Source organism: Rhinolophus ferrumequinum, chromosome 8 (assembly GCF_004115265.2).
Source record: "Rhinolophus ferrumequinum isolate MPI-CBG mRhiFer1 chromosome 8, mRhiFer1_v1.p, whole genome shotgun sequence".
NCBI lineage: Eukaryota > Metazoa > Chordata > Mammalia > Chiroptera > Rhinolophidae > Rhinolophus > Rhinolophus ferrumequinum.
This window is the reverse complement of record NC_046291.1, coordinates 91,182,612-91,210,069: the sequence shown is the minus strand read 5'-3', so window position 1 is coordinate 91,210,069 and position 27,458 is coordinate 91,182,612. Positions and strand designations below refer to the sequence as shown.

General features: G+C 42.5%; 1 protein-coding gene across 3 annotated transcripts in view; it reads right to left on the bottom strand.

Moving 5' to 3' along the window:
* The window catches only part of RALB (RAS like proto-oncogene B), a 40,087-nt gene that overhangs the window by 5,368 nt on the left and 7,261 nt on the right, over positions 1 to 27,458 (bottom strand). The window contains exons 2-5 of one of the 3 annotated variants that reach the window (XM_033112577.1): positions 22,579 to 22,720; positions 8,863 to 9,029; positions 3,708 to 3,916; positions 55 to 232 (exon numbers count right to left, since the gene is read on the bottom strand). In XM_033112577.1, the coding sequence (XP_032968468.1) occupies positions 55 to 232; positions 3,708 to 3,916; positions 8,863 to 8,976 (501 nt within the window). In that variant the 5' untranslated portion in view covers positions 8,977 to 9,029; positions 22,579 to 22,720. Of the gene's footprint in view, positions 1 to 54; positions 233 to 3,707; positions 3,917 to 8,862; positions 9,030 to 16,858; positions 16,917 to 22,578; positions 22,721 to 27,458 lie in introns of those variants that run through there. The other 2 variants (XM_033112579.1, XM_033112578.1) reach the window with 2 other exon arrangements.

Below are 27,458 nucleotides of genomic sequence, written 5' to 3'. Positions count from 1 at the left end.
TGCGTTCTGCTGGTTCTCAAGTCTGTTTCCAAGCAGCACGCGGCGCACGCCCACCTTGTCCACGTTGGCCCGCGTCTTGGCCGAGGTCTCCACGTACTGCACGCCCCACTCCTCCGCCTTACTCCGCGCCTCCTCCACCGGCACCTGCCTCCGCTCCTCCAAGTCCGACTTGTTTCCCACCACGAGCAATGGAATTTTATCTTCTTCAGCCTTAACGCGGAGGATCTGTTCCCTAAGACATAACATCAAAAATAAAGCATCTAAAATGAAAGGCTTTCCAAAGGCAGAAGGAGAACCTGCTGCCCTCGGGGCATGTCCCACGGACGCACTCCCCAGATCCTGTCATAAACGAGACAAGGGTTTTCAAAGTCTGATTCTGAGAATGACCTGGCGTGCTTCTCATAAATATAGACTTCTGGGCCCCACAGTAGCCCTACGGGAGTAAGGAAATGTCTGGGTGGGCGCCCACGTTCTGCATGTCCCCAGTTTATGCTTAGGCAAAAAAACAAAAAAGCCATGGGGACCTCTGAGACCAAAACAAGCTGAAAGAAGTATCATCGTACATAAAATGCTTAATAGTCCCCTTGAAAAAATGGTATAATTTCTTTGTGAGAATAAAAGCTATGAAATCCACTGTTTTTCATATGGAAGATGGTGTGTGCAGTCTATTAGTATATCTTGAAATCAATTTAGTGTGTCACAACCAGCAATTTTTTTTCTCACTGAAATAGCATAAAAAAGGAACATCAGAGGGAACCTCTACTTCTAAAGGTCAGTATGGTTTTGTGATACTTCTGTTTCAATGTTATCTGTGTGTACGCACCTGTCCCCCCCACGCACCCCTCACTGGGGTTTCCATTTAGACACAGTAAATGTTACAGGCCACAGAATGGTGGGGAACTGTTGTGTTAGGCAGTAATTGTATTTAATGTGCATTATTTTTCTACTACAAAGTGAACAAAAAAAATGAAAGGAAATACTGCAAGGCCTATGGAAAAGTACTTCAAAAGCATCCCCTCTGAAAAAACATTAAATTTAACCTCCACTAAAAATAATCAGCTCTATAAAGTTATTAATCAAAACCAAATATTTAAAAAAATTATTCCACTTGCACTATTTTGATCAACTGGGGACATTTCTACTTCTACATTCAAATACATTCCAAAAAGAGATCCCTTTAAAAATGTATTTGGTGGAGATCGGCCCTGATTTTTATGTGATATAGGATAACATTTCATAATAATAAAAATATTTAAAAATTTTTCCATATAGTCAACTGAAGTACCAGATATCAAATATTTTAAGAAAAACGAAAAGAAGGAAAGCAAGTAGGTAATTGAAAACTGCCTTTAAGTAGCTTTGCTAGCCCATACATTTCAACAAGGGTCAAAGAACACACTATATTCAGAAGTTATGTGATCAACATAAACTATAAACACAAAACCTGATAGCTTTCCGGCTCACTAGTCTTCCAGAGGCGTGTCAAATCACCTCTTTACTACACACACTGATCCAAACGTGGGAGTACCAAGTTCTGGTCTCTTGTAACAAACCCTTCTCCCTAGTTTATGGAATATGTCCAGGAAAAGCGTCAAGCTAAGAGTGTATTCACATTTTACTTTATGTTGGGATCTTTCCATTTGGAAGATAAATATGGAAATGCTCTATTTTAAAACTGTTAACAGGCATAAAGTAAAGCGACTGAGTTTAACCACAAAGGCTCAGATAATCTACCTCCATTCTTCTGATTCCAACGACATGAGAAAGCCGGACGCGCTGAGACCTGTCTCTAAATGTCAGAGTTCAAGTCAGAAGAAGTAACTTCCCTTCCTTTTCCTTCTAGGTAGTCCTGTCCTTTTCCTTCTAAGGATCCCTCTTCTCTCATCACAACCAAAAGCCTTCTCCTAAGATGAGATGAGACTCTGTTCCAACTCTATGGGAATGCATATTATCCGTGAGTGTGCGTGTGCGTGCGTGTGTGCGTGTGTGAGTGTGTGTGTGGTGATTTGGAAGGCCAGGACAGGGTGGCACCATCTATTCCCTGGAGATGACTCTTCTACTGCCCAACAATTCGTTTATTGGTGAGTCAAAGGGCAACAGGAAATGAAGAGGCTCAGGAGAGGGAAGAAAATCAGGCAGTGTCTGCACCTGCCCCGTTTTACCTCAGGGAGGCATAAAAACAGGATTATGTAGCTGCAAACACAATTAGGAATCCATGGGCTATATCCACATACAGAAGTCTCTAGGTATGTCAGAGACGTGTGAAAATTAATGGGACTTCTCATAAGGAGTCCTACTCATTTGACAGATCATCACAGCACACACACTATGGTTCCAGAGAACTGACACCCCACTTTCAAGTCTCTGCTGGTTTACGGAGTTCACCCCTTGAGGCCTCTCTGGCTCGTTGCTGCCTCCCTCCAAATCTTAGGGGGATATTTAGCTTCCTCATTTTCACCTTTGGTTGATCACCTTAATTTCTGACAAACTTACTAAAGAATAAAAAAAAAAAATTACTGTTTGGTTTTTTTTTAGTTCCCTGTTAAACTCTAGATCTGGTTCTTAAAATAAAAAGTCGTCTGGACAGATGTTTATAAGGAGGATAGATTTAAAAAGGCAATGGTGTAAGACAAATGGGAAGGTTATAGGGTAGAGACAGATATCCTTCCCACTAGAATTCCCATAAGAAGTATGCCGAATGGCTCACTATTTCCTTGTAACAAAATAAACTTAAGGTTTCTTAACTGGCACATTTTCCTTTTTTTCTTTTAATTTTTATTGGGGAATATTGGGGAACAGTGTGGTTTTTTTCCCAGGACCCATCAGCTCCAAGTCAAGTCGTTGTTTTCAATCTAGTTGTGGAGGGCGCAGTTCACTGGCCCCTGTGGGAATAGAACCGGCGACCTGGGTGTTATGAGCACTGCGCTCTAACCACTGAGCCAACCAGCCACCCCAAGTGGCACATTTTCAAATGAGTTATAGCCGTGAATATTCAGCTCACTGTGTAAGGACCATGTGACCATGTGAGAAGGCCTGGGGATACGACACAATGAAGGGTGGCTACTGTTCCTGCCCTTATGGAATTTATAATTTTAAGCAACATTTCATTTCACCAACAAACAAAAGTATCTTCAGATAAAGAAACAGCATCTCTGATGCTAAATAAACCTTCCCAGAGTCACCAAACTGGTCAATGGCAGGGCAGAGATTCAAACCCAGGTCTGCCTGGTTCTTTCTACCTTATGGCTGCAGCAAATGGTCCCTCTGACTCACATCTTTCACTCTGCTGACAATGTTTCATAAACCTCAAAATAGATCAAACTCATTACTTTTCCAGCAAAATTATAAAAAAGATAAAGATAGTTAACTCTTACCAATCACTGTCTCTCAGGATTTATATGAAAACAGAACGACAGGTTCTTGACTAAACAGACTGGCTTTGTCCTGTTTAGGGGCAACAGATTCTTAAGGTAATTTATAGTCAGAAACTATTATAAAAAAGGGAAGTCCAAAGAGATTAAAACAAATGGTGGACTGCAATGTGCCAAGATACAAAAAGCTCCAGAAAATTCTTTAGACAGATTCTTCCTAATCACAAGCTCAACTTTCTACGTACCACAATGCTCAGCCCCAAATTCCTTGGAAGCCAAGTCACAAGAAAGGAAGGCAAAACGCCTGCTGGAGGCTGGAAGCTATTTCCGAAATACCTGAACTCGGCAGTTGCTGTAAACGATTCATGTTCTGTAATTGAGAACACCAGGAGAAAACCCTCCCCGCTCCGAAAGTAGTTGTCTCGAATGGCTGCATAGTCTTCTTGTCCAGCCGTGTCCAGAATGTCTATCTGGACTTCTTCTCCATCGAGAACTACTTTCTTTCGGTAACTGTCAGCTTTGGTGGGTTCATAGTCTTCCACGAACTGCAGAAATAAACAGCATTATCAGAAATTAACAAAGTTTTAAGGGGAATAAAATCTGCCACAAAAACAAATATTAGCATTTGAGAACTCTGCCTGCTTTGCCAGCTGAGTGGTATGAGGGCCTGAAGTTATCATGCTATGTGTGCGGCACCATGAAATAAAAGTAACTCCATATAGAACACTTCTGTTTACTGCTCTCTGTTCTACCATTTTTTATTTTGTTTTTAAACAAGAGCAGATATTCCCATGTTACAGATGAGGGAGCCAAGCACAGAGCAGAACACTGGGCAATACTGTTGTCAGTGAAAAATTCTAATACAAACACTGGCAAGGGTGCGAAAGAGGAGCTCTTATTCATAGTCAACAGAAGTATACAAGCCATCTGAAAAGTTACTTGGCAAGAGATACAAGACGTTTAAATAACTATACATGATAAACTCCAAATGGGTCAAAGATTAAATGTGAAAAATAAAACCCTCAAGTACTAGGAGAAAATGTGGGTGAAATCCCTTTATTACCTTGAAGTAGGGAAGGCCTTTTTAACTATGACTCAAAATCCAGAAGCCATGTAAGAAAAAAATTCATAAATTAGACTACATAAAAAAAACAAACAAAAAGAAAAACTTCTGTTTGGCACAACACATCATGAACAAAGACAAATGATGAACAAGGAAAATACTGAAGCCATATCACCAGAGCTATATACAAACAGTCTCTAGAAACAGGGAAAGGGGAAAAAATGATCAACAATCCACTGGGAAACAATACACAATTCACAGAAAAGTAAGTACATATGATGTTAAATACATGAAAAGGTGTTCATCCTCACTAACAAAGAAAACAAAAATTGTAACTGCACTGCGATACCGCATTTCACCTACCAGAACAGCAAAAATCCCCAAGTCTGACCACAGACCCTGGGGAAAGGTACCCTTGTACATCGCTAGAGGGCGTGGGGAACAGCGCAGTCCTCTGACATGACTATGGCAACACCTAATACAACGAAAGATGCACTTGTCCTCTGTCTCAGCCATCCTGCGACTGGGAACCTAATCTACAGAAACACCTGCATGAGAACATACAAGGTTACTCACTGCAGCACTGTGTATAACAGCAAAAGGTTAAAAACCACCCAAGTGCCCAGCAACAGGAACCCACATAATGGAATACCATGCAGCTATTAAAAATGAGGAAGCGCATTATGTACTGATATGTAAAGATATCCAAAATATAACAGCCTACTGTTTGTACAAGGAAAGCAGGGAGAATAAAAAATAAGGTATATATATGTAATATATATAAACATATATATCCATATATATAATGAGCATGTTTTGGCACATATATAAATACATATATCCATACATATATATCCATATATGTATGTATATGGATATATATGTATTTATATATGTGCCAAAAAACACCCTGGAAGGAAGGACAAACAAACCAAACTTAAAAGCTGTTAAACAAAAAAACTAAAGTAAGTGAAACTAAATGAATATTAAATGGGTAATGTAGCCACATAGAATTATTTCAAGAGACTTCAGAACAGAGTGTTTTGATAGAATGCATCTCAGTAAAAGAGACTAAGGACAAAAAAATTTCCAAGAAATGGTAAACTTCCTTCAGTGCTTATATTATTTAGTAATAATGACACTAATATTTCAAAGCTATTTTCTTTATATTGTATTATACACCAAACAAATAATTACCTTCATGATTCAGAAAAAACTAAATTAATGACAGCAGTGAATGTGCTGTTAAAATTGAATTGGTGCTGGTATATGTAAGTGGATCTCCACGTGCATAAGAACAAATTTTGACCCCTACTTCACATCACATACAAAAATTAATTCAAAATGGAACAAAGACCCAATATAAGTACAAGAACTATACACTCTTAGAAGAAAATATAGGTGTAAATATTTATGACCTTGGATTTAGCAATGCATTCTTAGATACACCACCAAAAGCAACAAAAAAAATACATAAATAGGACTCCATCAAAATTTAAAACTTTCGGGCAGCTGGATGGCTCAGTTGGTTGGAGCCCGAGCTCTTAACAGCAAGGTCGCCTGTTCGATTCCCACATGGGATGGTGGGCTGCGCCCCCTGCAACTAAAGACTGAAAACAGCGACTGGACTTGGAGCTGAGCTGCGCCCTCTACAGCTAGATTGAAGGACAACGACTTGAAGCTGATGGGCCCTGGAGAAACACACTGTTCCCCAATAAAATTTAAAACAACAACAATAACAAAAAACAAAACATTTCTTTTTTTAGAAAAAAGCAAAAACAAAAGTTTCTCATTCTACAATATAGCCGGATATGACTCAGAACTTCAAGATTTCAGTCTGAAGCTTATTCATCTTGGGGTCCCTCTTTAAGAAAATACAAAATTACAAATATTGGATAGAAAAGTGAATATCTAGAAGGAGAAATCAAAATCCATTATACAGTTTTTCAGATGGACAAATACTGTGGCGAACACCCCCTCAGGTGACCCTCAGTGAGTCGTACCCTTGGACGATGCCCTTGCCTTGAATGCAGACAATCCTGTGACCGGCTTCTAACCAACAGCCTACGGCAATGGACATGAGATTACCCCATGACTACATTTCCTTATGCGAGAATCTGTCTGGCTAAGCAGACTTTGCTGCTGGCCTTGAAGAAGCAAGCGGCCATGAAACGAACACCTCTGGGAGGGCCTGGTAGCGGGATCTGTGGCGGCCTCTAGGAGGCTGGGCCTCCGTCCTACATCTGCCAGCAACTGGAGAGCTTAGAAGAGGACCTGAGCCTCAGCTGAGCTCACAGCCACAGCTGACGCCTGACTACAGCCTTGTGAGACCCTGAGCAGGGCACCCAGCTAAGCCATGCCAGGTTCCTGACTCCCGGAAACCGCAGAGAACAAATATGCGTTGTTTTAAGCAGCTGAACTTGTGGTAATTTGTTATACAGAATAGAAAATTAACACAAATATCACAAAATCCAGCAAAGATAACATATTTTTATTAATTAACTGCCTGGTATATTAATGAACATACCTCTAGAATACCTTCCTATTTTTTTGTGTGTGCTATTTTGTGTGATAATTCTTTGATTATCTTGTCACATGCCAATGATTTTGAAATATTTCCTATAGAGAATAAAAAACAATCATTTAGTTTTTCCTCTAGCCTAGTTGATCCAAGTTTCTTTTTAGTGATAGTTTAAAAAGGTTTTTTTCAGCTTCACAACTACTTGACATTACTAGTAATGCAAGTTTTAGGACTGTCATCAAACTTAGGATATCTCTATTGTGCTTCCCTGTAAGATCTGGAAGGACTTTCCAGTTTCTAGCTCCATTTGTTTCGGCCCTGTTTCTCCTCCACAGCCCACACATTCAGTGCCAGGTGCACTGGCAATGTTTGTACCAAGATACACCCCGGACGCTGCACCTCACATCACAATGGCAGGTGAGTCAGCACAGTGCGTGGGAGGAATACTCCTGGAAGCCATTCCTACACGGGGCTGGTTAGTAATAGCAACCACAGGTCCAAAGTGACTCCAAACCACAGAAGTAGATACCATTAATCCCCAACTCAATGTATCCTTAGTTCAACCTCCCTCAGCTAGATGCCAAAAATGCCCATGGCCACTCCAACACCTCCCAACGTAAGGGGAAGTTGGACAGACAGAAAGTCTAGTGGAAGGAGATAATAATGATCTTAACCAACTGTGGTTCTTTCGCAAATTTTGTAAAGCACATGAGCACGTGGAAATATGATGCAAGTGAGAGGCTCTGATGTGTAAGTTGTAATCGGAATACTCTGCCTATAACACCAGCGATGGCCGTCAAGAAGGGACATTCGTTGCCACAGGAATCAAGACTCTATTGTCATATGGACTCAGCACCAGTTACCTCATGTACATTGAGTGATGGCCATTTTGGGCGAGGATGGTGCAGTCTTCACCTTGTTGCTGCAGAGAACTGGAGAGACCCTGAGGGCTATGTCTTGAGAAAACGTTAAGTCTTATGACAACTTAGCTCTCCCTTCTTATTTTTTTTTAATTAAAATTTATTGGGGTGACAATGGTTAGTAAAATTATATAGGTTTCAACTGTACGATTCTGCAATACATCACCTATATATAACATTGTGTGCTCACCACCCAGTCAGTTCTCCTTCCATCTGTGGAAGGAGAGATCTCCGCCATATATTTGATCCCCTTTACCCTCATCTCCCACCCCCTCCCCGCTTACCCTCTGGTAACCACTACACTATTATCTGCATCTATGAGTTTTGTTTCTCTATTTGTTTGTCTTACTAGTTTGTTGTTCTCAGTTTTATATCCCACATGAGTGAAGTCATATGGTTCTTGACTTTTTCTGTCTGACTTATTTCACTTAGCATAATAATCTCAAGAGCCATCCTGTTGTCACAAATGGCACTATTTCATCTTTTCTTATGGCAGAGTAGTATTCTGTTGTGTATATATACCACATCTTCTTTATCCAATCGTCTATCGAAGGACACTGGGTGTTTCCATGTCTTGGCCACCGTAAATAAAGCCGCAATGAACATCAGTAGCTCTCCCTTTCAATAGCTCCCCAAATGGACTCTCACAAAGCTAGGTATCAGACCTGTTCTTTAGAAATATCTGTACAAAGGTCCCTCCCTCCTCTTTTGCTCTTGTTAGAAAGACAGCTCAAAGTATAACAATGGAAATAATGCTAGCAAGGACCCCTCACATCCCAGCCAGAGTTGAAATACTTACCGAAAATCAGCAACCCAGACCTTATGCTGGTTAGACCCCTTATAAAGCTATTCAGAAACCACCTTAGCACGAGTTTGCCCCCTGGCCCTCTATGCACATGGCAGAATGGGCACACGGACACCACTGGAGCAGGGACACTGCTGTAGCAGACTCGAGGACAAAGGCAGCCTGTGCCTGACGTGTCTTACCTCATCATACATGAACTGAAGTGTCAGGGCCGACTTGCCAACCCCTCCACTGCCAACCATGATGACCTTGTGAAGGGCCAAGGAGCTCTGGCTCTTACTTTTGTTTGCAGCCATCCTGCTGGTTTCCTGAGCTTGCGACACACGGACAGAAATACCCAGTCGAAGAGCTGCCAATGACAAAGACAGAAATTTGGGGTGGTTTGTGGTTTCTACCCAACTGAAATCCATGCGCTCCAGAAAGGCCCAACCCAGACATTCCAACAGAGAATAGTTCTTCTAGGCTTCAGGCAGCGATAAAGCCCACCAGCAGCTCTGGAAGGCATTTAACCACAGCAGAGCCGGAGCGAAGGCAAGCCGACAGAGGGGACAGGCATCCCACACCTGTATCGTGAGGGCAGGCGGGTGACCGCCTGCCACAAAGATCAATACATCCTCAACATGGTTCCCGAGGTGAAGCCACCAAAGAGCTCCGAGCCCGAGTTTCCTACCCCTGTCCGGAGTCATCTAGAGCCACAGACAACCTCAGGACTTGGGGACCTCATGCTCTCTGTGTTCTCACTCCAACACCCCCTGTACCTGTCCCTCCAAACACACACCCACTCACACAGCCCTCCATGGGGTCGAGGAGGTGATCTAAAAAGGGCTAAGTACGTGCATTTTTCATAATGAGTTCCCCCCCCTCATGACACACGATACACTTAAAAGAAGAACTATTAATAAATTCTTTACTTCAAGTACAGTTAAAGTGATGAACTGAAATGAGTTCAACTTTTCTAAAATAGCAATCTTATTAGTCAAAATCAGTTTAACCTCATCACAAGTGAGATAAAATGAACAGAGCACTTCTGGAAGATAAGGTATTCTGAATAAGTAAATTTAACAGATACTACCTGGAACTTACTCTAACCCAAATGCCAAGTTTCATTTTAAATAATCTGTATGGGGAAATCTCTTTATTCCACAGAGGAAGGAAAAAGAACACAGGCCTGAGTCCGGCTCTGCCACGTGAGCTGCGTGACCAGAACTAGCTTTTCAGTTTCTCTAAGCCACTTTTCTTATCTGCAAAAACTAGTAAACCACCAACAACCTTACAGGATTTTTCTGAGCATTAATACGAGATAACCTGTGAAACACCTAAGCACAGTGCCTACCACACAGTAGGAACTTAATAAAAGTTGGTTTCCTTCCTATCTAATTTTAAGAGGATTTTTTTTTCTAATTACAACATGATGAGCTCCTATTTCCTTTACTTCTGACAGAGTCACTTGAAAATACCCCCACTAGAAAAATAAATAAATACACACAGCACACACAAACACACATCATTGGGTAACATAAAACAACATCTTTTTAAATCAGTGGTTCCCATCCTCAGCTGCACAATGGAATCACCTGGGAAGCTCTAAAAACATCCTGATGCCCGAGGCCCACCCCAAAGATGCTGATGAAACTGGCATGGGATGCAGCCTGGGCATGGGGACCTCTAAAAGCTCCCCAGGGGATTACGGTAGACTTCCAAGCTGGAGAACTTCTCTTTACATGCACAGCCAAGAAAGTACGAAATCCCCATGCTGGGAGACAAGAAATCAGAGCAGTAAGAGCTGACGTTTCTGTAGTCCTGGATGGCTGCTCCTCTCAGTGACTTAGGATTTAACAAACACACAGGCTGGGACAAGAGCCCTGTACCAGGCGGGAGTAAGAACTGAGGCCTCTTCTCAGGTGAGACCTGAGAAGCCAAGACCCTGGAAGGAGGACACACCTGCAGGTAAAAAATGGACCAGAAAAACATCTTCCACCAACAGGGGAAGATGATGAGAAAGCCTGTCTGCCTGAGCTCTGAAAATCCGTAACCACAGCACTTGTCCAAAGCCAAGAGATTAACATAAAAAGTAATCCCAGGCTGACAGTAGTGCTGGAGAAAGGGGGGGAGCGTTAAACACAACCTCTCTAGGGGACAACGCGACAGCTCAGGATTGTCACGGCTAAAGCCCACTAACAGGAGTGGAGGCTTCTAACCTAACAGTGCTAAGAAAATCACCACACATGACAGTTAGAGCACATCACAAGTAGAACTTCTCAGACAGCTCTTAAAAAAGTATTAGCTGATCGTTTTTAACCCAGGCAAAATCAAAATGTGAGAAAAATTAATTATCAAAAGACCAGGTGTTGAACAAGAAGTACTCTGAATGTGTAAAATATCTTTTAAAGTATTTAAAATGAAAAGTAATCTAAAAAAAAAAGTAGGAGAGGAAAAACAAACCCATCTTAGTTCACTGGCAAAGGCTCTAAAAATTAGACTTAAGACAGATTAATGAGAAAACAAAGAGAAGGGAAAAGAGAAAAACAAACAGAAGCTTATTAACTTGTGTATCTTGCATACACACAGGAGAACCCAGAGATGAGTAACCAAAGGGGACGGTTAAAAGCTGGGCTTATAAAGCATCTTAACAAAAGAACAGTACACTTTGTGGAGAAGTGACAAGACAAAGGAAAGGGACTGTGCACTTCTAGAGGTGGCAAATTGTGGGAGGGTAAATATATGGGGGAAACTAATGGAAGGGAAGAGCTAGTAAGGTTTGTTGTGTAGATCCCTCTGGAACCTGCTCTGTACAGATTAGAGTCTAGCGTTGTCTCGGGCAGTTAAGAATCATCCTGCCCCCTGCCTGGTAGAGAAGAGAGGGCAGAGTTTTTGTCTAGTACTTTCTCAGTTGTCTTTAGCTCCAAATAATCTTTATGCCAAAGTGGCAGATTTAGGGGTGGCATATTCTAAACCCCTTCAATGGTCAGTAGAAAATTTACAAAATACACAAAACTATTTTTAAAAAAGAAAAAAATCACCTACAATCCTGCCACCCACAGATATTCACTATCAACAGTGTATTTCCTGCCAGTATTTTAATCCATATAGTCCTGTATTTAAAATCTGTTTGAGATCATACATGTGACGTTTTTGTGTGTCATTGTTCATGTATTATAGCTGTCCATCTCATTAACAGAGCAGACTGAGCATTGTTAAACCTTCTCTTGATGTAAGGATCACTCATCATCACCACGAGAGTCAGTTACGTGCAGGTCCTTGGGCCCTGAGCACCGATCGTGTCTGTCAGTCCTTCCCCTTTCACTGGACCATCAGTCACTTGCCTGTCCCAGGCCTTCTTCCCACTCCCCTTTTCTAATTATGTGCTTTTTAATAAGTGTCCTAAGCAATTAACTGCATAATTAAGCACACTTGAATTGTGACTAAAATAGAATAAATGGGATAAGGAGCAGACTCCCCCAAAGGCTTCAGTGTAGGAAGGTGAAACTGCTTTTGGCCTAATTCCTGGTCCACAGCTATTTCCCACAGAGCTGGGGCTGGTTCATGAGGTTGGAACCCCCAGACCATCGAGCTGTCACACAATTTCTCTGAGGCCGCCTTGCTTCTACAAATTACTGTATTGTATGAAAATGGAAAAATAATCTTTCAGGTTGCGGGGCACGCTTTCAAACTCATGTAATTCTGAGGTATTATTTTCAAAAAACGGAGTCAATTTTCTAGAAGAAACCATAAAAAAATGCACTGAAGACTATACAACAAATTCACAGATATTTTGCCAAAATGTCTGTGCTGAAAGCTCATAAACTGAAGTAACCATGGTGGCTATTTCCAACCCACATAACTGTTTCAGTCAACTGGACGTCATGAGGGCAGAGACAGGAGAAAGGCAGAAGTGCCAGCCAAGTGCTCGTCACAGAACCGATCCTGGAAATCGGAAATGCCGTCCTCCAGACCCGTTATGGAAGATAATAAACTATTTGTTTAAACTACGGTTAGTCTATTTATCGTTGTTGTTTTTGTTCTTACTTGTACCAAATCATTCCTTTACCAAAACAGTCTCTGCACTCAAGATAACTCAGTCTAGTGGTTCAGAGAGACTCATTACGTAAATGATTCAGTAAATGGTTATCGTACAGGATAAAAAAAGTGTGGGGGGGGTGGCTCTCTGCAGACACAGAGGAGAGAGATCTAAATCAGACTAGAAGGTCAGGAAATTTTTCGGGAGCAACATAAGAGCTGAGATTTGAAGGATTTGACTAGATAAAGAGAGGAGGAGAAATACAGGAAGAAAAAAATCAATAAGGCTCAGGAAGTTCCTGTTGATGTTTATAATAGATAGGCCTAGCCAATAAATGTGTTCTTAGAAATAATACACGTATCCTTTTCTCCCAACATTTTATTATGAAAAGTCCCAAACTTTCAAAGTTGAAGGAACTACACACACAGTAAATCCATATACTCATCAACTGGATTCTCCAGTTCAGTTTGCTCCATTTGCTCCATCACACCCCCAGCCATCCGGCATCCCTCTAACTACCCATCAGTCCGCCTTATTTTCTGAGGTATTTCCATGTAATTGTAGACATCAGTACTCTCCATCCCTGATTTCAACACAGGCATCCATTATTTCCCAAAGCAATGATATTCCCCCCCACTGCCTTCGCTAACAATTTCAATTTCAAGACTATCTCTAAGGGACTTGCAAACCTCCTAATCTCCTTACTGAACTATTTGGGTTCCACGGCTAATACGTGAAAACCACAACACAGACCTTCCGACAAGGGGAATTCAGGCCCACAGCCTGACATGGCTCTCACCTTAGAGTCAGAAGTCTTTCCAGGTGACTAGAGAAATACCGATAGACACCCTTTAATATGTCTCTACCTAACAGCAGGAAAGCTCTCTAGTTTGATTCATTTTTGTCCAAAGAACATTTAAACACTACTTTGTGCCAACTGTGGGTCTCTGTCCTTAGAAAACTCAATCTTCTACAGAAAGACATATACATAATGCATGTTAACATAATTTCTCACATGCAATGATAAAGATGGAAGACGGTATAACAGAAAGTATAACAAACTCAGGGAAAAATGAATCAGGAAAGGCTTCAAAATTGAGTAAGAGTTCACTCAATAGATGGGAATAGGAGAGGGGAGCTTTCTATGCATAACAGAGAGCACGTGCAAAGCAACCAAGGCATGAAACATCAGAGGAGGTCCAGGCATCACAGAATACTGAAGCATAAGGTGGGGAAGTGATGAGTCTCAAAGGGTAAGGCGTGCCCATCTACAAATGGGCCTCAAAACGCCAACTTAAGAAACGTATCCCGGGAGGACGGGTGGCTCAACTGGTTAGAGTGCGAGCTCTGGGCGACAGGGCTGCCGGTTCGAATCCCACATGGACCAGCGAGCTGCGCCCTCCGCAACTAGAATGAAATCAATGAGCTGCCGCTGAGCTCCCGGGTGGCCAGATGGCTCAGTTGGTTGGAGCGCGGGCTCTCAACCACAAGGTTGCCAGTTCGACTCCTCAACTCCCGCAAGGGATGGTGGGCTGTGCCCCCTGAAACTAACAATGGCAACCGGACCTGGAGCTGAGCTGCGCCCTCCACAACTAATACTGAAAGGACAACAACATGACTTGGAAAAAAGTCCTGGAAGTACACACTGTTCCCCAATAAAGTCATGTTCCCCTTCCCCAATAAAAAAATCTTGAAAAAAAAAAGAAAAAAGAAGAAACGTATCCTAGAGAAAATGGGGAGCCATTGCTGGGTGGGTCCTCCAACTTATCCTGTAAGGCATTGGATCAACAAGAATAACACATACCCTCCCAAACAGAAAAACACGACACTCTAAGAAAGCTTCATTTAGATGGCTTGGCAGGGAGGCATGAGAGTTGGGAAATGCTTTTTCTATGTTATGTTCTATGACACATTCACACTAGATAAGGCTCTCTACCACTTAGCGTTAATTCAAATACCAGAACACATATTCACTTGAGAAGGAAAATTCTGAAAGCAAATCACAGTATGTAAACCACGCAAATGAGTGTTAGGAGAAAGGGGGTGGTTTCCACTGAACCTTAGGCTCATAGGCTAACATAGTCATTAGCCTTTTGTTTAACTTAAGCTAGGAGAAAAGGAGTTGGTAGGTAGAGTCCAAATCTGTATCATAGGGTTGTCAATCAAGTGAGAATTTGAAAATACAGAGGAAAATTTACTTCTCCAGTTCCCCTCATAGAATTCAAGTGTCCTGGCTAATATGGTACACAAAAGCACATGGGAAACTATCAAACACCATACACATGCTAAGAATTGTTTAGCACTTTTTCTCCAGACAGTATAACTCGAAGGTAGTCTGGATATTATTAATAGATTATAAGCATAATATTGGAGTCTCCCAAAACAATATCCATGTTTTCAATCCTTTAAATAACAATCAAAAAGGAAGACAATCCTAAATCTGAGGCAATTGAAGCACCACAATAATTAAGGACCGTTATGAAAACAGACCATTGAAAACTTAGGAATTCATGAATCCATACCTATGATAAATATTAACTAACAAGGGAGAAGGGAGGGCTCTTGCTTACAACAGAACACCAAAGGCAGACTGATACATGTACGGGGTGCACCTGAGTTGCAAAAATCAACATTTTGCAACTATCACGTAAAGATTGGTTCAGGCAAGAATCATTAATAGATGCTAAATCTAATGGGAAGATTTGGATGAAAAACAGGATATCTGGTCTTAAAGTGTCTCCATAGATTACTTATGAATCAGAATCTGCATTTTAACAAGTAGAAGAGTGTACTGACACTATCCTAAGCATCAAGGCAAATCCCCATTATTCATACCACTTCCTGTAACGATCCAAATTAGGAACAATTCCATCTAAAATAGGGTCATGAAGGACCCTCCCCCCCAAACAGCACTCTCAAATGTGAAGTAACACAGGAATCTCTGTGATGGGTCACAGAGATTGTGAATGCTGAATAATGAAAAAGTAAAATGCAGTGACACTGTCTATTCAGTAGATGTCATTTCTATTAATATTGAAATTCAATATGGAGTCTTATCTCTTAACATCTACCACCAAACTATTAAATAGGTGTGACAAAATAAGCAAACTGAGGGACTATATAAATGAGTGTGCCAGCGTATGTAAGAATATGTGAGTTGACAGCACCTCCCTTCCTGCATTGAATCCCTACATCACTGTCATTTTAACGACAACACAAACTTGTAGTTATCTGGAAACAATCTCACATGCACTCATTGGGCAGAGAGGTGGTGTCTTATTCATGTATCCCCAGGGTCTACACATATTAGAGAATGCCCAGAGAATGAATAAAGGAATGAATGAATGATGAGGGAAGAGTTTTAAGAAATAAAAATGAGGACACATTTTAAACAATTTTCCATAATACACACTATGCCACAAATGTCATCAATGTTCAAGTAAGGAAATATTGTCTCTTGAATGTTCCATTGCGAACACTGATTCTAGAAAGTAAACTATTAAAGTAGAAACCCTTCCCAGAGGTTCTTTTTGTGGTTTAACAATAAACACTGCTAGCTACAAAAATAATAATAATTTACACACACACATGCACACACACACACACACACACATGCTTGGGAGCCAATGTGAAGAGACTGGTCAAAGATGGACAATTAAAGATCAACAGAGATAATAACTGAAATGGATTGAAATGCGTACATCAAATTTGTTCACAATGATACTGAAAAAGCACCTTATTGGTCACTTTTGGAGGACCAGTGAAACAACTCATTATTTAAAAAATAAAGGTTAAGTAAAGGGAAAGAATTAAAAATGTATCTTGCTTCTCCTATACAAACTGTACCATGGGGGGACCAAACAATAAATGAAGCAAAATTTCCCTTTATAAAATATTCTAACAAATCAAGGAATGATAGAATTTGGTCTACCACAATTTTGCAACTTCTCATGAATTAAGAAATCTAGACACTGAGCATCAAGGGCCGCTAACATTACAAAACAAACAAACAAAGCCCCCAGACAACCTGATAGTATAAGCATCTTGAAAAAGACACATAACCATCAATGATGTTGTCGTGCCAAAAAAAAAACCTTCTACATCTAACTCCCGAGTGCAGGAGACAGAAGACTATGTTGAACATCACCACAAAGACTCACCATCAACAATATATATAGACTGTAGTTAGTTCTATGGATAAGCCACTCAGTTTCTCCAACAAATAAATTGCAAGAAAAAAGAGTGATGGAGAAGACACCTATAAATTATGAGACCTAAGAGACATATCAACTGATTGAAACATATGGACCTTATTTGGATCCTCATTTAAAAAACACATTAAGAAAACGAGAGAAATTTGAACATTGACTGGATTTGATAATATTAAGGAATGATTGTTTAAGAAAAGTTCAAGTGACTTCATTTAACCTTATTACAAATGAGGTTAAATGATATATAGGATCTGCCTCAAAGTTCTCAAGGCAGAAGAGAGTAGGGATATAGATGAAATAAGATTAGCTATAAATTGGTAATTGTTGAAGCTGACTGATGAGTACAAGTAGTAGTTTACTATACTAGTCTCTGTACTTGGTAGATGTTTGAAAATGTCCACACTAAAGAGTTATAAAAAATAATGAAGATAAAAATATAGGTGCCAGAGTCCCACTCTCCTGGAGATTCCAATTTCGGAACCTATGATCTTAGGCTTTCCAGATGATTCCAGTTCAGACCCAGATGGAAAACCATTCCACTAGACTTTCAGGTCTTTGGGAACAGATTCTGTATTTCGTTAACTGCTGTTTCGCCCATTACCTATCACAGAGCACATACCATTTTCTGAGCTTAATTCTCTAAGTAGAAGAATGGAATCATGAATCTAACTTCAAACAGAATTCTCATTTTCTATTAACTACTGGTTGACAGTCTCAAACAGTTAACATTATGCTACCACCTTTGTTTTCACAAGGGCCATGATACATTGCTATGTTAAAAAAAAAAACTGATTCACTTTTCAGTTTGATTCAAAATTATATTTGTGAGTGTTCCAGTATCTAGATGGAGACGACGAAGTATCATCACTCAACTTTCTGAGGTCATCCAGAGACGGTCTCCTTATTTTTCATTCAGCCCATCAAGTGAATGCTTTCCTCTTCATATTTTCCTCCTAACTAGAGAAATTATTCATCATACAGCCTTCTATTTATCTTCTGTTCTTCAAATTCAAGTACAATCATTTCCACATATTCACTCTGCAGTTTTAAAGTCTTCAGAAATAGGGAAGCCCTAAATAAATTAGAAGTTTTTTTAAAAATTTTTTGTTTTGGAAAAGGTTACAACTTTACCAAAGATATGACAAAATAATGAAGATTTAAAATGATACGCTCAGGGCAGCCGATGGCTCAGTTGGTTAGAGCGCGAGCTCTGAACAACAGGGTTGCCGGTTCGATTCCCACACGGGCCAGTGAGCTGCGCCCTCCACAACTAGACTGAAGACAATGAGCTGCCACTGAGCTGCCAGAGAGGCGGCCAGATGGCTCAGTTGGTTAGAGCACGAGCTCTTAGAGACAGGGTTGCCAGTTCAATTCCCACATGGGATGGTGGGCTGCGTCCTCCACAACTAGATTGAAGGACAACGACTTGGAGCTGATGGGCCCTGGAGACACACTATTCCCCAATAAAAAAATAATTTAAAAAAATGATATGTTCACTTCAAGTAATGAAATAAATTTTTTAAAAAATGATTCTGATTTGAAAATGCATTCCTAGATTTTCAAAATTCAGAGCAGAACAGAAACTCTAGAAACCAGGAAACAAGTTTTTAAAATACTTTATGAAATTCTATCAATTCTTAAAATTTTAATTTTTACTAACTCAGGTTTGGAAGATTGTTGGAACATTTGTAGCAACTTTTGGCAATCCTAGCTTAAATCATCCATAAAAGCAAATGAATAAGCCATGTTACATCATAAGTTACAACAGAAATGCTTATTTTTGATGAATACACTCACAGGACTTATTACTTTAGTTTCTGAAGGACAGTCCAGTTGCCAATCTTTACACTGAGAAAAACAGTACAGATCGCTCCATCTTCTCTTAAAACCTAGAAATTCAAGTCAGGCCAATTTCTTTAAAGATTTGCTTAAACACTCCAAATCTTCCAATTATGTGGCAGGAGAAAGTATGGCAAAATTCCATATCTCCAGATTTAGTGTTGTCAAACCATACTTCCATCACCCCCATAAAAGAATGGGTGTATAATTTCCTATAGTGGGTTTATTTTTTGCCATAAGTCACTAAAGCTTCTCTAAGTCCTCCCAACCCTCCTCCAAAATAAAAAAAAAATTAAGAAAACAGAGGATTATTTAAATTAATAGCACATGAAGAACAACAACAGGCCCTTTTGGCAAAAATGCATCCAATAAGAATGACTTTGAAAAAAAAAGATTTCACAAAATAACACACAGTTTTTTCTAAATACGCAGTTTACGGTACTGTGCCTAGCATCCCTTTTTAAGAAACTGCTTCCTTCCACCATCTTCATGGTTATTACAGCAGAGGGGTGGGGGAAGATAAGATGTGCCAGGTTAGTATGGGAGAAACGGACTTGTCCCACGGAGGGCATTGGACTCACCCAGGGTGTGGGTGTGAGAGGAGCGGGCCGGGTCCATGTTGGCTGCGGCTGGGAGAGGGAGCCCCCACCCAGAAGTGAGAGAGGGCCAGGACTACTGGTCCTTCGTACAGCGCACCCCCTCCCGAAAGGAAGGGCAGCTCCTCAGCACCAGCTGAATGCGGCGATTTAGAAATGTCAGACTTCTGATTTTTTAAGAGACAACAGGAATTTGGATTTTTGTGTGAAATCTCCCCTTTTAAATGTTAATAACTAACTCAATTTTTAAAAGCACTGTGAGCAAACAAAGCATGTCTACAGGCCACTCATTTTAACAAATTGGCGGCTATGTTTTTTGCCAAGTGGTAAAAGCTGATCTACAGCCAAAAAGATAGACAGAGCCAGCGCGTGGAGAGAAACACTGCGACAGGCTTGGCAGCATTCGGGGTGCTGTTCCAGCTGCTCCTGAGTCCCGGCCGCATCCCCGCCCCTTCCTTGGCTTGGTCTGTTATTTCTCCTCTGAGTCGATGACATACACTGGTATCCTCCCAATGAATCCCCCTTTGTGGTGTGAGCTCATTTACTTCATGTTTCTATCACTTCCAACCAAGGGAGTCCCAAATGACTGTACTTAAGGCTCTGAAAGTATCATATACCTACAGCTCAAGGCCAGAGAATCAGGCTCAGGCAGGGCCGGAGGGGGGGTGGGGGGGAATATAATGACACAAAAATATGTCCTTCTGAATGAATACAGCATGAACTCTACCGATAGCCAACTCCAGCTAAATTCAAATATTCTGCCCCCTTGGATGGCCAGGACTCTTGTCCACAGCCCCAATTCAAAGTAGCTTAAGCAAAAAAGTAATTTATTGGCTCACATATCCACATGTCCAGGAATAAACTTACTTCAGGGGCTCAAATGATGTCCCCAGGATGCCACTTTCTCTCCCTCCTGCAGTCTCTACCTCCCAAACCTCCTGGCCTGCTGCTCTTCCCCGCCCCACTGCCTCCTCCCAACGCCAAGCCTTTTCACAGCCAACATTCACCAACTTAATTCCTTCTCCTGGAGGTTTCGTCTTAAACATCACTTCTTCAGAGAGACCTTCCTGGATCTCCATACCTCAATGGGCCCCCTCTCTGCCGTCCTCCATTTCAGCCCCTTGGCTTCATTCACTGCTCTGATGACAATGTGCAATTCCTTTCTTTTTCTGCTTTTCCCCTATTTCTTCCACTACAATTAGAGCTCTGTGAGGGCAGCCTCCAGGTCTGCCTTTTTCCCTCTTATACCCTTACATTGTAGGAGTACTTCCCTATGTTATCATATAAATCATGCTGCAACCTAAATAACATAAATTTTATCCAAACTATGGTCATCATAAAATCCAGTGTACAGTGTAAATTTAACACCTGAATTCACGCATTGCTTATTCCCATTACGTCTGGCCCAAAGCATACAAAGTTGAAGCCACTATTTTCTTATTTCAAAAGCAACGTTTAACATATGGATAACATTAATTTGTATTTTTTAAGCTTTGAAAATGTGTCATTAAAGAATTTGAATCTAAGATTATTCAAATATTTATTTGAACTTATTATGAGGTTGTCATCATTAGCTGTGACACAGGCCCTTAAAACAGATGACCGGATCATCAAGTAAAGTAAGTTTATTTACGAAACAAGTCTCAGAGTAAACAAAAAACTGTAGCCTCCGTGGTTTGGTATTTCAATACTATATGCCAAGTGCCTACAGTTACACGAGATATTCGTGAAAAATTAGCGCAACCTAGTTTTTACAAGAATCTCATCATTTCAGCCACTGACTTAAATAAGGATTTCTGATCATTTGATTGTTATTCAATTGGCAGTAATTTTTCTGACTGACCATCTCTTATATGACTGCTCTCTCAGAAAGGAGTACAGGCCCTTGCAGTGGAGATCCGAATTTCAATTGCTAAGCGACAGGAAAACACAAAAATGGCTGGAGGCCCTAAGTTACCAGTCCTCCTGGTCTCCCAGCGAAGAATCTCTAGCAGTCAGCTAACAACCTTTAACAGACACAAACTCAGTAGGGCTGCTGCTGGACCTCTGGTTAAATCTTTCTATTAAATGAGGATACTTGGGGGCCAGCCCGGTGGCTCAGGCAGTTGGAGCACCATGCTCCTAAAGCTGAGGTCACCAGTTCGATTCTCACATGGGCCAGTGAGCTCTCCCTGGAGCTGGGCTGCCGTGTGCAGCTGGAGGTTGGCATGGGCTCCTGTGTGCTGCTGTGTGCTGCCGTGGGCTACCGTGTGCCACAGCGTGAGCGGCTGGCAGCCGGCGAGAGCTGCCGTGAGCTCCTGTGAGCGGCCAACCGACGATCGAAGACCAACCGACGACCGACGACCGACGACCAGCGACCGACTGCCTCAACCGGGTGGAGCGCAAGGCTCGTAATCCCAGCATGGGCCAGGGAGCTGTGTCCTACACACCTAGACTGAAAAACAACGGCTTGAACCGGAGTGGGGGACAGGGGGACGAGGCAGAAGAAAGGGGGTGGGGAAAGGAGGATACTTGGCCTTGACTTCTCTACTTAGTAAATTTATATTTTCTCATTGCTTTGCCTTCACTGGGGGATTCCTGCCAAGAAACAACTTCAGTCATCACAGTTCCCAGAGTTTCTCCTTCTGTACACTCAGCCTTTCCTACACACACTAACTTAGAGAAGAAAACTCAATTTTCCCCTCCTCTTGTGCAGCTGCTATGTCATTAGCAGCAGGGACCAGAATATTTTTGTATCCTCATACATGGATGACTCAGTTTCCATGCCTATAAAAATGAGGAAGTTGCATGAAACAATCTAGGTTCCTTTCCAACTTTTGCTGTTTTTTCTGAAATTAGACCTGCAAAACAACTTAAATTGGTGCTACTGTATGCCTCGGGAAATTTGTTTTAGGTTAATTCTGTTCCCTGGTGAAAATCTCTCTCTCTGTTCTCCCACCGAAAGAAAAGAAAGAACGAAATGAACTGAAACAAAAACCAGAACGCCCTGAAGCTGCTCACCAGGAGCACCCTGCTTCTGCCTGCACCCCTCCGTGTATGCTCTTCCTTCCGCCGGGACGGATCACCTGTAGTCTCACACTCGACGGAAAGGTTTCTTCCACCTCCTTCCTAACACCCCCCAGCACAGCTGAGCCTCCCCGTCTAAGTGGGCCCCGTGCCTGCCCACACCGCCTCCTGTCGCACTGAGGTAAACCGGTGCCTTCCTCCTGGATGAGGTCTGCCTCTCCCACTCACCTGTGTGCCCAGTGTGCCGTACTCAGATGCTCAGGACACCGTGGGGAAGAAACCTGCTTCTCCACCTGGGTTGACAGGCCTCAAGAGGACACGTGGTAACTGGTAAACTCTGCAAAGCGAACTCACTTTCACAATGACTTTCCTGGACGACAAAGAACAAGAAATGGGAAGTCATTGGCAAGCTCCAATTTTTTAAAAAAAATGTAGTTATTTCTGAAATGAAGTCCTCTCTCACCGCCACACCCTCACAGCCAATGGAATCTGGGGGTCTCACATGCCTTAAAGAGGCCTACCAATTTATACAAACCCCAGTTCCTTCTACCTGCAAAAGCGGTCTCAGGGATATTACAGCTACCTCATCTCTAGCTGAAGATCAAAGTTGGAGCTGGCATACATGTCCCTGCTCTGAATTACTTATCCACACAAAATCCTGTTCAGAGATATACTGCTATGTCTACTTCTACGAGTATGTCGCATGCACTCAACCAAAACTGGTGTAACTTGCAAGGTCCCTTTAACGAATCGATGGCAGGGCTGGGATTGGAACCCCAGCAGTCTGGCTTCAGAGTCCACACTCTGAGACACGACACTGGGCTGCTCCATTAGTGGACTGTGGGGAAGACCTTCAAACTTGGTATGAAACACTGGAATTTATATCAATGACACAGAATTATGGATCAGAAAGCTCAGTAAAGAGACAGAAATGCATAAGCAACCAGAGCACAAGTTCTAAAACAAAGACCTGGGAGGAAATGTACAACAAAAAGCAGTTATTATATAATCAAAACAATTGAAAGAAGGGACTTGAATAGATATTTGCACACCCGTGTTCATAGCAGCATTATTCGCAATAGTCAAAAGGTGGATGCAACCCAAGTGTCCACTGACGGATGAATGCAAACAAAATGTGGTCCATACAACAGAATAGTATTCGGTCTTAAAAAAGGAATGAAATTCTGATATAAGCTACAACATGGATGAACCTTAAAGACATTATGCTAAGTTAAATAAGCCAGACACAAAAGGACAAATATCGTATGACCACTTACATGAGGTCCCTGGAATAGTCAAATTCACAGAGATGGAAAGTAGAAGAGTGGCTGCCAGGGGCTGGGGCGAGGGAAGGATGGGGACTTAGTTCCAGAATGGGATAATAAAACCATGTTTTGGAGATTGACAGTGATAACTGCATAACAATGAATGTATTTAACGCCACTGAACTGTACACTTAAAATGGTTAAAAAAGTGAATTTTGTTATGCAAAAATATTACAATTTTTTTAAAGTAGTTATATACCAACTATAGTGTGGAAAAGGAGAAAAGCCACTGGACTTAAAGCCTGGAGTTTGCCATTAGTACGTTAATGACTGTGGTTAACGTGCTTTTCTCAGCCTCAGTCTGATCAATAAAAGACACACGATACCTGTATCCTCACGGTTATTAGGAAGATTAAATGAGAAAACACCTGTCCTAATACCTGGCTCTGAATAAGCACTTAACTATTTTTTTTTGTTTTTTTTGTTTTGTTTTTCTGTTTTTTAACAGGACTTTATTGGGGAACTGTGTACTTCCAGGACTTTTTCCAAGTCAAGTTGTTGTCCTTTCAATCTTAGTTGTGGAGGGCGCAGCTCAGCTCCAGGTCCAGTTGCCGTTGCTAGTTGCAGGGGGCTCAGCCCACCATCCCTTGTGGTGCCGTGTTCAATCTTAGTTGCAAGGGGAGCAGCAGCTCACCATCCCTTGTGGGAGTTGAGGAGTTAAACCAGCAACCTTGTAGTTGAGAGCCCACTGGCCCATGTGGGATTCGAACCAGCAGCCTTCGGCGTTAGGAGCACGGAGCTCCAAACACCTGAGCCACCAGGCCGGCCCCGCACTTAACTGTTTTTTTGAATAACACTGATATTCTAGAAAGTCTTGAGAAAGAAGCTGGTGTAGGAGTCAAAGCTATGCTAAGGCAGGATGAGCTGCCAGTCCTTACAGAACGAAGAGATACGGCAAGGGAGGTTTTGTTGCTCAAACTCAGTCCCCTGACAGCTGAGGCAACACCTGTCCAGAGCACTGCACTCAGAAGGCAGATCCTGCCTTCTGGACCTCATTCAGCCAGTCACTCATTATGTGACCAGGCAAGTACTTCACCCCACTGCCTCAATTCTCTACCCACAAATAGGGAAAACATTTGCCTTGCCTATCTCACAGGGTAACTGGGGAGGAACAAATAGGAAAGCATGTACTGCTAAAGAACAAAATTCAACTGAGTAAATCTGAAGATCTCATTGGCTTTATTACTAAGCGATTTACAAATCGGGCAACATCCCATCTAACAACTAGAAGGGCGTGCCAAGATGTTGTATAAAATGGAAGGTTTTTAAAGGCAGAAAGAGGGTGGGACAAGAAAATGAAAAGAGTGAATTATTTCAGGCAAGGTCAGCTTCCCTGAGGGGAAATCAGGGGTCTTGGGCAGATTACCTCACTAGTCCAGACCAAGGAATTCCAGATTGTTTGGTTTAAAATTCCACTCCTAGGAAAGGCTGAAACTGCAATTAGGTTAGGTATTGAGTCTTAGTGGGACTTAGCAAAAGTGACTCCATCTTGGGTCTGTTGTTTCTTTTGAACAGTACCACAGGCTTTCAGAGCCACAGAGAGCATTTTCAATATGGAAATAAGAGTAGGGGCATTATCATCATCAACAGAGGTCCTTTAGACCCTTTTCTCTTCTCTATCACCCCAGAAGACAATGTCACTTGCCTTCAGAGGCATTACTAACAGGCAGGCATTTCACAACCTGCCCTAAGTCTCCCCCAGCAGGTCCTGAAATTTCTCTAACAAAAGCAGTCTTTCATTTCATCCTTTTCCTTGCTGTGTCAGTGTATGAAGCCTTGGGGAATCAGCACCAGGAACCGCCACCCATCCAGACAAGATGTGGGGACCATAGTATAGAATAGAGTCCGCCCTTGTCTCAGAGGGCAGCACACCGCTGAACAACCCAAGTCACCACCAGAAGGGCAGGTACCCCCACTCCTCCCTCATCACTGAGATTGTCACACCAACAAAACTGCATCCATCCCCTGAAATAACGATTCTCACCCCACCCACACCCCCAAGCCCTCTAGAACCCCAGCAAACTCTTCAGGACCCTCCATCTCTTCAAAGAATATTCCTCTGCCTTCTGGCTTTTCCCAGACTTGGGTGTGCCCTGGGGACACCGCATCTTAAGGGATGCTGTTTCTCCTCTCAGGCCCCGCCCCCAGCCTCTCGGCAGGAAGTGATAAGTGTCCTTCCCGTCTCCCCACTGTCACTTCCAATTCAGTGCTTCCCTCCATCTAATAATCTCCCTCCTCTTGCAGAAGCCCTGTATCTTTAAGGCATGTGTCATACCCTTCCCCCACCTTGCTGCCACCGTCTGTGGACCTTGTCGTTGCTTCCCTCATTGATTGACGGCATTTGCTTCTGGTTCCCAGGCTCCCTTTCTATCCCAGCTCCTTGCATCTTCCTCAGTGACTTCTATGCTCACATGGCTGACCTGTCCAAGAGCCTGGCCTCTCTCAAAGCCTTGACCTCTTCTCCAGAAGCTTCTTCCTTCATTCCGCCTAACACTGCTACGGCCGCGCCCTGGACTTCATCATCATCAGATACCATTTTCTCCTCTAACCCTCCAGCCTCTGGCGCCATCCTACTAGTTTACCTCTTCAAACACCCGCCGACCACAATTCTCTGCTGTCTGTGCACCTCCTCGCTCTTGGCTTCCTTCGCCAGCCTCGATCCCACAGCCCGACATTATACACAACCTCCTGCAAATACAATCACTTCCCTTGCTCCTTTCAACGTGCTTTTCAGCACCTGTGCTTGGCAAGCAAGTGTTGCTGGAGAAAGAAAGAAAATCATGCAAGCAGCCTTCTGAAACTCCATGGTAAATGCACTTATGATCACAAAGCAAGAACGGGCATTCGCTGTACACTTCCTAGGAATCTCACTGGGATTCTCCCCTACGCCCTCCCTACGCTCACTCCTGACCTGACCTTGCTTCATTTTGCCCAAACAGAAGCCTTCAAGCACAGACTCCCTCATTGCTCCTCCACTAAATCTCCAAACCTACCAACATCCACGCCCATGCCCTCCTTGTCGCTGGCTCCACGGAGAGCGGCCTCCTCCTGCTCGCAGCCAAGGCCAAGCCCGCCACTCAGGCTTTGGACTCCAGGTGGCCACCACCCCCACGCCCAGGAATGTCATTCCGGCCATCGTCCTCTTTTCCTGCATCATCAGTCAGTCTTTATCTCTCTACAGGATCATCCCCCAGCAGCACAGACTCATGCTATTAAATCTTCATCCTGAACACACACATCCTTTGATCCCCACATGTCCCCGTAGCTAGTGACACAATTTCTCTCTAGCCCTGCTTATCTATACCAGTGCTTCTCAAACTTTAATGCAAATACAAATTACCTGGGAATCTTGTTAAAATGCATATTGACTCAGTAGATGGGGGGTGCCCAAGATTCTGTCCTGCCCACCTGCTCCCAGACGCCGTTTCTGCCCCCCAGGCCCCACTCTAGTAGCAAAGCCCTGTGTCTCCTTCCCTCATCTAGGAAATCCCTTCTAATCAAGCCGCTTCCTCCCCCAGCATAACTTCATGGAAACAGGATCTCCCATAAACTCTATGTTGCAAACTCCAATAAAAACATTTCACTTTCTCCTCTCCCATCCTCTTCCCTTTGTAAAAACTGTGCACATAGACAAGTGGGATAAAACTCTGCCTGAAAAGGGAAGGCCCCTAGGTGGCCAATTCCCTTCAGGTTCTGTCCTTGGGCCTCTTAGTGCTTCTCCCACAATGCTTGTCTCTAGCAGCTCATTCTCAGCATCCTTTGCCAGGTGTCCTTCACCTGGCT